The sequence below is a fragment of the Geotrypetes seraphini genome, chromosome 12 (genome assembly GCF_902459505.1).
Source record: "Geotrypetes seraphini chromosome 12, aGeoSer1.1, whole genome shotgun sequence".
Lineage (NCBI taxonomy): Eukaryota > Metazoa > Chordata > Amphibia > Gymnophiona > Dermophiidae > Geotrypetes > Geotrypetes seraphini.
Genome location: NC_047095.1, coordinates 58,351,605 through 58,364,634, shown reverse-complemented (window position 1 = coordinate 58,364,634; position 13,030 = coordinate 58,351,605). Strand labels below are relative to the sequence as shown.

General features: G+C 44.1%; 1 protein-coding gene across 1 annotated transcript in view; it reads left to right on the top strand.

The window, feature by feature from the left end:
* Positions 1-11,450, top strand: part of SHISAL2A (shisa like 2A) — a 102,473-nt gene extending 91,023 nt beyond the window's left edge. The window contains exon 3 of the mRNA XM_033915784.1: positions 6,984-11,450. Within this exon, the coding sequence (XP_033771675.1) occupies positions 6,984-7,171 (188 nt within the window). The 3' untranslated portion in view covers positions 7,172-11,450. The remainder of the gene's footprint in view (positions 1-6,983) is intronic.
* Positions 11,451-13,030: the final 1,580 nt, after the last annotated feature.

The window sequence follows — 13,030 nt, the reverse complement described above, 5'->3', positions numbered from 1 at the left end:
AATAAGTTATTTTCCAGGTGCAAAACACCCTTTAAAAATTTTATCCAGCTAGTCCAATGAAAGGGTTATCACCTTACTTTTTTTTTTGGCATTTGTGTTAGCCATGTTCATTTGTTAAGCTCTGTAGTTCTGTTCCATGCTCCCTCATGTCTGTCCATAAGCATTGGAAGAGTCTTGGCAGTGTATCAGCATGGTTGCTCAGCAACTGCTGATAAATTTACAGATTCTGGGATTATGACTTCAGCTCATTAGGACACAGAACCACAAAAGGATTAAGGAAGAGTAGAGTCTTCCAAGCTGTGAATGATGTGTTTCCACAAACCTGTTATAGATGCTGTGCTAATGCTAATGCTTCCAGGGCTTAGATTAACTAGATCCAATAGATGGATCAGGAAATTGAATTAAAATTGCCCTGAGGAACAAACACATCCTCAATATCTCCATGAATTTATCAACAAGATACAAGACTAATTCTGATCTCAGACCAGCAATCAGATATTTTGTTCTTACATAAGGCAATATCTCATGCTTTTAATAATATGCTTTTAAGGCCAAATATACAGACTATGGAACTCATTTACAAAGCAGATGGATATCTCAAAATGCCCAAGAAAATGTCCATCCAGTGTCATAGGAAGGGGCTACGGATTGTCCTGGTCACTGTCACCTCTTCTCTCTGGCCACCCACCTCTTCAGCACTTCACCAGCACAAGTATCTCTGACCTGTTGCTCGTGCCGGCCTCAGCTCTGTGTCAGACATAACTTCCTGGTCATGGATCCAGTAAGTGACGTAAGAGGGAGAGTTGCAGCCGACGTGAGCAACAGGTAGAAGATGCTGGTCACTGCCAGTAAAGATTTCAAGAGGTATGTGGGGGAGGGGGCACTGAGGGGAGGGAGTACAGGGGGCAGGGGGTGCACGGTATGGTAATGCTGGGCACCTCCTTCCGTCACTACCCCATTGTGTCCATCTGCCAAAAACCTTGATTTTCAAAAGGTAGAATTTGGATATCAGTTTGTCCAAATAGCAAGGGGGAATGTTGTGGGTATGTTAGAGAGGGTTTAGGGAGAGCCCAAAGTTAGTCCGTCCAACAGCAATAATTAAACGAGAAGAAATGTCCTCTACCGTACCTAAATATTAAAGATATCTGCAAGCCTGAGGGCTGAGGTGGTGCACATTCAGACACACTAGGCATTTCCATGTCTGGAGGATTCACTATTTAAAATAGCAATGTTGCAGGGGGAATATGAATTTGGAGCCCTGGATTAAAAAGTCCACTGCGATGACCCCTTGACTGCCCCCTCTGCTCTCCAGGTACATCTGAACGGCCATTTTTGTATAAATGCTGCTAGACAAAATGTCCTTATCCATTATTTGGTGTTCAAAATGTTGACATTTTATTTTGGAAACTGGTGGTTCATTTTGGACATTCTCATGTATTTTCAAACAGGAATCCCTGACATTTTTCCTGTTTTTTTTTTTTGGGGGGGGGGACATTATGAGCAGAAGTGAAACATGTGGACATGGTAGATTGCTGGCCAGAAACAGGGGTTGTGAAGAAGCTTCAAAGGTGGAACAATACTTTCTATTATTATGACAGGCAACGAGAATGTGAAGATAAATGTTTGATCTCTTTTCCCTACCCTTTTTCATTCTGGTCACATCATTGCCTTTTGGCAGTAGTAGCTAGATTTAAACTTTAATGACTGTTGTCTATAGTATGGTGTAACTCCTCTGTCTTCTAACCTAGAGCCCCCTAAAAAAACAGTAACAACCTTCCCCCCCACCAAAGCTTTCCCTCCTTTTTCTTATATTGCCTAGCTCTGTTACTAGAGGGAATAAACTCTTCAGACTGACTCTTGTCTTTCATACTGCTGGCAAGTTTTATTTTACATAGCCAGTCAGACTAGAAAGCAACTTTAAAGTTTAATCTGTAGTTAGAGTTTATTATAGCACAGAAACTGCTAGCTAGATTTATTGGGGATATTTGGAATTTTTTTTTTTTTTTTAAAGAAGAAAAGGTAGATTTCAGCAGAATTTGTATCACAGTGCCTCAATTGCTAACCCCTACTATAGAACTACTGATAGGGATCTTAGTGATTCACTGGGACTTATATAGTCCCATCCACCCTCTCCACACCCCATCCACTTAAGGGTTTAAAACTCATATCAGTCAATCCCCATCCCAACCAATCAAAATAACTTTTATTCAGTGCAATCACTGTGGTGCTTTAGTTCGAAGGCACACCATCTGGAGGCTCAAGGCTTGCCCCATCTGTCTAAGAGGAGCTCTGTACACCTAAGCAAGAATTGGAGGCAATTAAATCAGCTATGATCAACCCACAGAAATATACCAATTTACCGCCACTCCCTCAAAGAATAAAAACAACCCAGGAATAAATGGATCACAGTAGGCTCAGGTAGACTGTGGCGTGTGACACAGAAACATCCTTTACTCCACTAGTGCATTGTGATGCATGAGATAAAATAATTGAGGGGGAACAAGAATCAGTGAACAAAAGCACCCCCAAAGCATGTATAAAAAAGCTTAAACAAGAAAATTATTGCTGCTAGGGGATTCCAGAGGGATTAACCTGATATGCAGGATGCACTGAGAAGGAGGCCTAGGACTCATGTTGGCCCAAGTGCCAATCAGGGCCTTAGGCCCCTCCCTGGTGCATCCTAGGTGGTGGTGGAGGAGGGATGAATATAAGAGAGATGTGAATAAGAAATTCTAGGCTTTTGGTTGTTCCTTTCTCCTGTCAGAGCCCTGAGACCAAGGGAGACTCCTGAAGAAGTTTGGGAGGGAAATGAGGAGAAAGCAAAGAGCTCTGGTTGTCTAAATCTCCTGCCTGAGCTCTAACCTAGAGGGAGGTTCCTGAAGCTGGATTCTAGTGGGAGAGAAAGTCCTGATCAGGATGCCGCAAGCAACCTATCAAGAGAGGAGAATAGGGCTCCTGGGTTGGTTCACAGGATCAGAGTAGTAAAAGATAATATTTCTCATTGGACTCAGAAGAGTGTAGAGACAAAGAAAATAGATTGAATGTGACTGTTGCTCTTAAGAACTTTAAAACCTCTACCGACTACTGATATTGAAAGAGACCTGCAATTAGTTAAAGGCTGTGCTGCAATCAACTTTAATGAACTTTCCAGTTGTTTTCACTTATACCTTGGACTGAGCTGTCCTTCATTTGATAAGGAAAAGTGAAGAGTTCGAGTGCGGTGAGTGAGACCCTGGAATCTGCCGATCCTCCGGCCTTCTGGTATTATCTAGCCTGTGCCCAAGCTCGTGTAAGAATAGTGACTGTAACTGAGTAATGCAACATTTTGTGAGACTTGATACGGGGCGAATGAACCCCCTGATCCTGGCCAGAAGAGCTGGCCAGTGTCCACCATAACCCTGGCCTCATTAACATATGGTAAATTGCTGGAATTACTCAGGTTTCTCGGTAACTTCAATTTGTGCTAAGGACCAAGTGAAGAAACTGACTTCTGCTGATGCAAGATAAGAACTCAGTGCTTTGGAAGTTAGAAAATATGGAAAATTAATTCTAGACTGTTGAACTTATGCTTGTTGGTTTTTGTTAGTGGCGTTTGATCTCCCCAGGTACTTTTAAGCCTTATCTGCTAAAAATGTTACATAAGAACATAAGCATTGCCATACTCAGACAGATCAAAGGTCCATTGAACCCAGTATTCTGTTTCCAACAGTGGCCAGTATAGGACAGAAATATCTAGCAAGATCCCCAAAAAGTAAAATAGATTTTATGCTGCTTATCCTAGAAATAAGCAGTGGATTTTCTCAAGATATCAGAGGGAAGACTTCGCGTATAGGAGCCACTGCCGGCAGCTTTGTGCAGAGAAACGACTGTGGCTGGAAGGAGGAGGGAGCCAGCCGGAAGGTAAACACCCACCGGAGGGAGGCACTTACTTGGGGCACAGAATGGAGGGAGGGAGGGAGGGAGAGAGAAAGAGGTGCGCGTTGGGACTCAGGAGGGAGGAAGCACAAACTTAGGAGAAAGGAGGGAGGAGTGCACGATCCATAGGATGGAGGAAGTGAGGGAAAGAGATGCTGAGGTGGGGGAGAGAATAGAAAGGGTGAATTGGGTGCCTGAGAGAGAAGGAAAGAGAGATGGTGTACATGGGGAGATGAAGAAAGAGGAGAACTGTTGGGCAGAGAGAAGGAGGGAGAAAGAATTACTGGATATGGTGGTGGGAGAGGAGTGAGGTAGAGATGAATGAGGAAGAGAGAGATGAGAGGGAGTAATGTTGGATGTGGTGGAGAGGGATGGATGGATGATGTGGTGGTGGTGGTGGTGGTGGTGTGGGATGGATGGAAAGGGATGCAAGAGGAGCCTCAAGAAGGTGGGAAGAATACTAGGATCTGAGTTACAAACAAATTCAACTTAAGAATGGTTTAAAAAAAAAAACCTGTTCTTAACCCGGGAACTGACTGTAGTACTATTTGTTATTTCTATAGCTCTACCAGGCGCATACAGCACTGTACATTAAACACGCGAGAGAAGGTCCCTGCTCAAAAGAGCTCTCAGTCTAATTAAGACAGGCACACAGGACCAAAAGGGTGAATCTGAGGTAAGGAATTACACGGGGACTGATGAGGCAAATAGGGTAGGGGACTAGAAAGGGAATGACAAACAGATATGGGTACTATACAAGTTGGTGGGGTTAGGATTTAAACAGCTTCAAAAAAGTAGACTTTCAGCCTAGATTTGAATACCACCATCAACGGAGCTGAGTCAGGCTGGTTGTTGCAGGCATAGGGTGCAGCAAGGTAGAAGGGACGGAATCAGAAGTTGGTAGTAGAGGAGAAGGGTACCATAAGAAAGACTTTTCCGACAAACAAGGAGAGAGAGGAGAAATGCTGAGGAGCTGCAGAGAGAATATGCTTGTAGGTCAATAAGGGAGTTTGAACTGTATGCAGAAATGGACAGGGAGCCAGTGAAGCGACTTGAGGAGAGGGAAATTATCCAAACCTTTTTACATTTTCTTTGGTTTGTTTTAAAATGCCCCCTAGTCCTAGTATTTTTTTTGAAAGATTAAACATGCAACTGACATCTACCCATTCCAATACTCAGTATTTTATAGACCTTTATCATATCTCCTCTCAGCCGTCTTTTTTCCAAGTTGAAGAGTACTAGCCACTTTAGCCTCTCCTCATAGGGAAGTCATAAGAATAGCCTAACTGGGTCAGACCAATGGTCCATCAAGCCCAGTAGCCCGTTCTCACGGTGGCCAATCCAGGACACTAGTACCTGGCCCCTGGCCAAAACCCAAAGTGTAGCAACATTCCATGCTACCGATCCAGGGCAAGTCATCCATTCTCTGTAATTTTCCTAATACCACTATAACTTTTTTGAGATGGCATGACCAGAATTGCACCCGGTATTTGAGGATAGTCCCAATCTTGCTACTGGACTGTGCCTCCATCTTATTATCGGTGATTGCTTAATTAATTGGTAATCGAGTGGGAATATGTAAACTAAAGTTCCCTAAGATTGCTAGTTACTATATATGCTAGGCTGTACTAATGCAATAGTTTTTATTATTATTTTATGTTACTAAAATATGTTAAATATGTCTGGAGAATCTTAACTCCATTAAGGAAGGTCTTTTCTTTACTTGTACAAGACTCTGAAGAAGAACTGAGGAGGTCCAGTTTATGAATGTCTAAAACAGTGTCTCTGAAACTTTTTTTTAGCTCTGGCACACTAAATAGAGCAAGTGGTTTTCATGGCACATTATAACTGAAATTATAAAATTGAAAAACCAACAAAAAAAATTAACTACCCCACCCTTTTTATTAAGCTGCGGTAAAGGTTTCAACCGTGGCCTGAAGCGCTAAATTCTCTGACGCTCATAGAATTCCTATGAGCGTCAGAGCATTTGGCGCCCTGGGTCACAGTAAAGTCTCTACTGTAGCTCAGTGAAAGAGGACTTAAATTTGAGAGTTATTTACTTAGGGCTCCTTTTACGAAGCTGCGTTAGCAGCTTTATCGCATGCACATTTTTAGTGCACGCTAACCCCCACGCTAGCTGAAAAATTACCACCTGCTCAAGAGGAGGCGGTAGCGGCTAGCGTGGCCGGAAAATTAGTGCGCGCTCTTACGCGCATTAAACTGCTAACGCGGCTTCGTTAAAGGAGCCCTTAAAGTTCTTTAAGCTATGTATGGGTAGTTTTAGCAACGGTGAAATTAAAGGAGATAGAATAGAATTGCTAATCAATGCGATGGATGTGCTTGTTTTTGAGTGCAAACTAACCCAAAATGCAGCTCAACAGTCGACAAGCAAACACCCATTTCATTATCCACCATCGGCAGTTCTCTCTTTTTTTTTTTTTTTGAAATTGAAAATCAAAGTTAGCAAAAATAAGAAGATCCAAATGGTAACAAAGCCTTGATTGCTTTGTTGCTCAAGTTAGGATAAATACTGCACTAAAACTAAAATTACTTGCCGTTATTTTTCAAGGATGCTTGTCTGGGCGGTTGTAGCCTTACACTCATAACATTGACAGACTTTTGTGTACGTAGGGTTACCAGATTTTACTTTAGTAAAACCCAGATCCCCTGAACCTGCCCGCCCAGTTCCACCCATCCCCGCCCTTATGCCAAAGCCGCCCCCCCCCCCTGCTGCCTGCTCTCGTCAGGCAGGAGGGCATCTGCGCATGCATGGATGCCCTCCTGCCCGTCGTGATTTCGAGGAAGCCGTCCGGACCCCCGGATATGTCCTCGAAAAGAAGGACATGTTCGGGGAAATCCGGACGTCTGGGAACCCTATGTGTACGCCACGTACATGTCATCTATTCTAGTGTATACTTACGGAGGGAATTTTTAAAACTAAAGTAAAATTCTGGAATTTCTCGTGGCACAACACTGTGCCGGGGCACACAGTCTGAGAGACACTGGTCTAAAGCATGACTACTGCTTCTGAAACGAGCGCCATAGCTGACTTGTGCTTCCTGTTTTAGGTACGGAGCAGCATTCTTGTGAAGGCATGAGCCGCTCAAATCCATCAGTGACAGTACCCGGTGGACTTAGAAGGCACTTTTTTAGTCACAAGCTGGACTGCGACAATCAACCCCAGGAACCTGACAGACTCTTCCAGAGATGTTTTATGGCCACAGTGACTACGATCAACGTACAGGGGCCTTCGTGAGCTTCGTGCTGTGTGTTGAGCAACATGTGTTCTTTTGTGTCAGGTGCACCAGATACCATTGCTAAATGTTTCACCTCCAAAGCGGTTTTCTCATAAGCTGCATTGGCACACCATGCCTGGGGTACTTTGTCTGTTCTGCGTGGGAAACTAAAAGTCTGTTTTGCTTACATTTGCTGTATATGAGTAGCAGAGTCACTGCATGTTTATGTAAAATACATGCAAAGGAAGTGCAAATGCCACTGTGATTTCCTGAAATGGCGTGATCTCAACCAGCAAAGGGCACAATAACATGGCCAAGGGTACTGTAAAATTATTCAGTTAATATATAACACTGTGTTTAATAAGTGTGGGGGAGGGGGATAATTTTATAAAGCTTGACCTGTGTGTAAAAGCATGCTGTAAACATGTAGAAGGGCTGTTATAAAACTGGGGTGGGGGGGAGCTGAATCCATGTCTATAAAATGTATACTAACAAGATGACGTGTAGGCTTTCCCATGGGGAAAATGTGGCTCAATGGTAGAGCTTCTGCCTCTGCACCCTGATCAAATCCCCAGCACTGCTTCACATAATCCTCCACTGCCCACCACTTTGAATTGCAAAGCCACAAAAAGGTGGCATGCAAGTCCCCATTCCCTTTCCCATGAGCTACGATGTATGTGCATGTTGTAGACTGCGCACAAGCAGTCACACTTTCGGAACAGCTGTGCAAAATATGTGTGCCACTGTGGCTGGTTTTAGGTGTCTTTCTGACATTCCACATAGGTCCTAGTTTATAAAATTACATCCTGTGAAATGTAAGTCCAAAAAAATAGGCCCAGATTCTATGAGCAGAGCCTACCGGTAGGCACCTAGACCAGGAGCACCTACCTGTGCAGGCAGCCAACTTAATCTTTTAATTGGTTCAGGTGGCACTGTTAATTGAACAGCACCATTAAAAAACAATAAATTAACTTTTGGGTAGACACTGGAAAAGTGGGTGTGATTATGGGCAGAGTTTGGGCATGGATAGAGTTAGGCAGCGGTATTTTAGGCCAAGAAAACCCTGACCTAATATACCAATGCCTGTGCTGTAGACTTGACTTAGGCACCGCTAGGTGCGATTCTACAAATGGCGCCTAACTTTGAATGACATGTGTAGGTGATGTTTATAGAATCAGGCCCACAGGGGCAAATTCTATAAACGGCATCCCGACTGTAGGTGACGGTAGGCAACCAGCCAATCAGGACGCACGTTTTCTTTAACCCCCCCTCCCTCCCCCCCCGAGGCAGGCGCCTACACTGTAGGTGTTTGTTGCGATTAAGGGAGACGCATCAAGACACTTAGCTCACCAAGGCTGGATGTGGGTGTGGTTTCACCCAGAAGTGTCCTTGGTTGAGCTGAAGAGGCCCTACTTAGGGCAGTGGGGAAGGGCCTAAGGCTCTGATTGGCTCAAATGCCTATGGCCCCTGCCAATAGGAGGGGCCTTAGGCATTTGGGTCAATTTGGAGTCTTAGGCCACTCCCAGTGCATCCCAGAATGCACCAGGAAGGGGAAGGCCAGCTATTTTGGAGTGAAGGGCCTGCTGGCCAGAGGGTGTGAACATCCCTCCGGCATGACTTTCTTTGTACAGATACGGGAGGTGGGGGGAGGTTATGGGGGTAGACTTGGGTGTGTTGGAGGGGTTCAGCTTTAGGAGATGTCGTGGGGGTTCTGGGAGATGTCAGCAGTTCTGGGGGAGTGGCAGCAGGAGGAAGTGGGCATCCCTCCTGCCAGCTGACATTATAGGGGGGTTTCCCTGGCACTGCCGCTCAGTTGATCGCATCAGGGGGGATTCCCTTTCCATGATCAGCTGATGGCAACACAATTCTCTAACCGGTATCTGCAACATGGGTGCCAGTTAAAGAAGCGGGCTGGTTAGGCATTAGTTAGGGCAGATGCGATTCTGTATAGGGCGCCAGTGTGTAATTCTCAGCTGCTGATTAGGCGGCTGCTGAGACCGGTGTCCCATATAGAATCTGCCCCACAGTGTCTAACCGTGCCCACAATTAGTTTTTCACATTGCCCTCATAAAATGTTCTGGAAATTAAATTTTGTTTTTGGAGGGTGGAGGTAAGTTTTATTGATTAAGATCCTTTCATTGCACTCTCTTCTACGATAGGTAATACCTTTGGTCCTTTTTCTTTCTATCTTTTCTCCCTTTTCTTTGAGTCTTCTAAACGACTATGAAGGTATCATCTGGATTTTTACCTTTTGATAGCTGAGAGCTTTTTACTGCCCTTAAACATTCCATCCACTATTCAAAGCAATTTAAGCAAGCAGAAGAGGCTCCTGCTCGGTTACGGCTTGATAAAAGGGGGTCTAAATCACTTACGGTCACCCAACTGCTGATATTCAGCGGTTCTTAACAGAGCAGCGGTGCTGAACATTGGCTCTGACCAACCATTTTGAAAGTGGGCAGGTCAGGGGCAGGTCAGGGGCCGTACAGGGAGCGGAGCTGCCAGTTTTATGTATCGGTTGGCAATATTCAGTGCTGTCACCCACATAGCTAACCTGGTAATTTGAAGACTGCTTTTGCCGCAAGCAAACCACCAAGAGAGGAGAATAGGGCACCCGGGGGTAGGGTTACCAAATTTCTTCATTACAAAAAAGAAGACGCATGGCTTCACCTTGTTCCGCCCCCCCACACAAACCTCATTTCTTCTTCCCCGAGTCCGGCCACATCTGGAAGGCCTCTGAGCATGTGCGGATGCTTTCCTGATTTCGTCCAGGTAGCTATGTGAGTGCCGGCACTGAATATAAACCAGCACCCACGTAACCCTTAAAATGCTCACCCGGACATTGCCCCCTTCCAATCCCCTCCTACCCCAAGAGTGTCCTCTCTTTCAGATCCCCCCCTCCTCCTTGGCAAGTGTGACACCTCACCTCTCCCAGGTGTACAGCCATATACATGTATACAAGGCCTTTTATTTAAAATAAAATTCATTATAAATGTTTGTGCCTTTTCATGTGGTCATTTTTAATATTGTTATGCTATTAACAAAATTGTAACTTTTATGTCAGGCTATACCTGCTTGTGAATCTCTTCATAAATATGGTTAAAAGAAATCCCAATAACTAACCTGTAACCAGAGGCATGATCTGGGCAGAGCATAGGCAGCGCTTGCAAGTATGCGTGATGATTGTTGAACACTTTAATTAGGCGGCAAGTCAAATGCGCGCAAGACAAATATGTGCGTGGACAATTGCGTGCAGACAACTGAGCGCTACGACAATTCAGCGCTACAGCAATTGAGCGCAACGACAATTGCACGTAAGACAAATTGTGTGCAACAACTCAGCGCAACGACAATTCAGCACACGACAATTGAGCGCAGCACAAAATGGCGGAGCGCGCCACAAAAGGTTAACAACACAATCACGCGCACGTTCATGTAAACGGTCACCCTGCGCGCATCTGACTATGAACCCTTTAATTAATGTGCATACTTAAATGTAAGGTTACCATATGGCTCCAGAAAAAGGAGGACGGATTGAGACCGGGTTTTACTTCCATTGCTTTCAGTGGAAGTAAAACCCGGATGGTAACCCTAGGGCCTTGAAGGTGCGATTTTTGCCATGTGCGCTAGTATTTTATAGGGACACATGGGGGGAAGTGGTCTACGGAGGGCTCCTTTTACTAAGATGTGCTAGCGGTTTTAGCGCGCGCAGCAATGCCAACACCTCCACTGAGCTGGCGTTAGTTTTTCCACGTAGTGCAGGGGGCAGTGTGCGCTAAAAACACTACCGCAGCTTAGTAAAAGGAGCCCTAAGTCAGATTAGTTTACCTCGGGTCAGGGTTCTTTTTGCACGGGGTCCTATTTCATGCAGTGAGTCCCTGTGCTAAAATAACCTGGCTTAACAGTAGCCCACGTCGATAACTTCCCTCCTTGTTTGCTTGTCGCGTTTAAGTATAGTCTTAACCTAAGCTCAACATAGCCATCTTAGCACCTATACTTTGCTTATTTCTGAAGGGAAACCATGTGGTATGATAACCCTTTGAGAATTGAGACAGTGCTCACAGGGGAAAGCAACCTATGTCATTGAAAATATCTCCTTAAATGTAATTTAGAAAAAAAAACCCACATTCTCCTTGTTTATATTTATAGTACTGTACAATTCTCCTGCTGTTCTCACTTGTCTTTTTCTTAAGCTTTGTCAGGAAAAAAAAAATTAACACAGTGCTTATAATCTTGGATATTCACAGCAATATCTGTCTAAAGTAAGTTGTAGTTGAATAAAACATCTTTTGTCTCTGCTGATTTCTGAGTGTTGAGAATTCATTTATTCTGTAATAAATAGCTCCTTTTCTCCTTAAATTGTTCATCATTGCATTATACTGCAATGATAATTTTGAAGACATAGGTGGCATTTTCAAAGCACTTACCCCCTCTACTATGAAATCACGCTAGCGTTTTTTAGCGCAGAGAGCCGCCCTGAATGGCCTGCGCTGCTCCCGACATTAATCGAGTTCTTATGAGTGTCGGAAGCAGTGCGGGCCATTCAACGCGGCTCTCTGTGCTAAAATCCGCTAGCGCAGTTTCATAGAAGTGGGGGGTTAGACTATGTACGTCTAACCCCCCTCCTTTGCAAAGCCGCGCTGGCATTTTTAACGCCGGCCGCTGCGGTAACAGCTTCGGCACTCACAGAATTCCTATGAGTGTCCGAGTTGTTACCGCCATGGCCGGCACTAAAAACACTAGCGCGGCTTTGCAAAGGAGGGGGATAAGTGCTTTGAAAATAAGCCCCTAGCTGTAGCGGTCCGTGACTGTCAACAATCAAGTTTATTATTATTTGCTATTCTGCAAATCACATCTTAAGCGTCTTACAACACAAATTAATATATAAAAGCAAGTAAAAGAAAAAGGAAATCCACTAAAAACATACGGAAAAATGGGGAGGAAATAAGTTGCATTGGCAGAACTCTCGATAAGTTTGGGCGCAAAGTGTTCCAGGGTTCTATTCTAGCCAACAGAATACTGAACTACAATTTTCATATAAAACACAAAAATGAAAACTAAATTAACTCAAAAGTGCTTCTTAAATACAAATGGATCTAAAGAGTAAACTCATACAATAGAACTCACTCTTTATTCAGACCTCACACACCCAGAACATTACTCGAATTGCTTTCATGCCCTTACTGCGGTGATGCATTCGTCATTGCTCTGATTTCATTTTAACTTTAGGCGGTGATGAAAACACAAGGGTGTGTCAAAATATACAAGAAGAAGCACTTAACTTGTGCCCAACGGTTACTCAACTATTTCACTGTTTAGTTTTCTCAAGGGCCATGCCAGAGGATGGGGTAAGAGCGGATAGCGTAGCTGGTTTTAAGAAAGGTTGGGACAAGTTCCTGGAGGAAAAGTCCATCGTCTGTTATTGAGAAAGGCACGGGGGAAGCCACTGCTTGCCGTGGATCGGTAGCAGGGAATGTTGCTACACCTTGGATTTTGTCCAGGTACTAGTGACCTGAATTGGTCACCGTGAGAATGGGCTACTGGGCTTGATGGACCTTTGGTCTGACCCAGTAAGGCTATTCTTAGGTTTTTAACACCACAAAACAACCTTTTTATATTACCCTCTCCCCGGCAATTTTCTAATTCTTCTCTGAGGGGTTGAAGAAGAATTAGAAAATTGCCGAGGAGAGGGTAATATGAAAAGGCTGTTTTGTGGTGTTAAGAACATAAGAATAGCCTTACGAGGCCATTGGAATTTTCTGCAGTTGAATTGTTTAGAAAATATTTAATACAAAATCTTGGCTATGCTCCTGACACTATACCTCCTTTAAACAAGATTTATTATTTACCCGTGGCTACAAAAAAGACAAGGAGTGATCCAG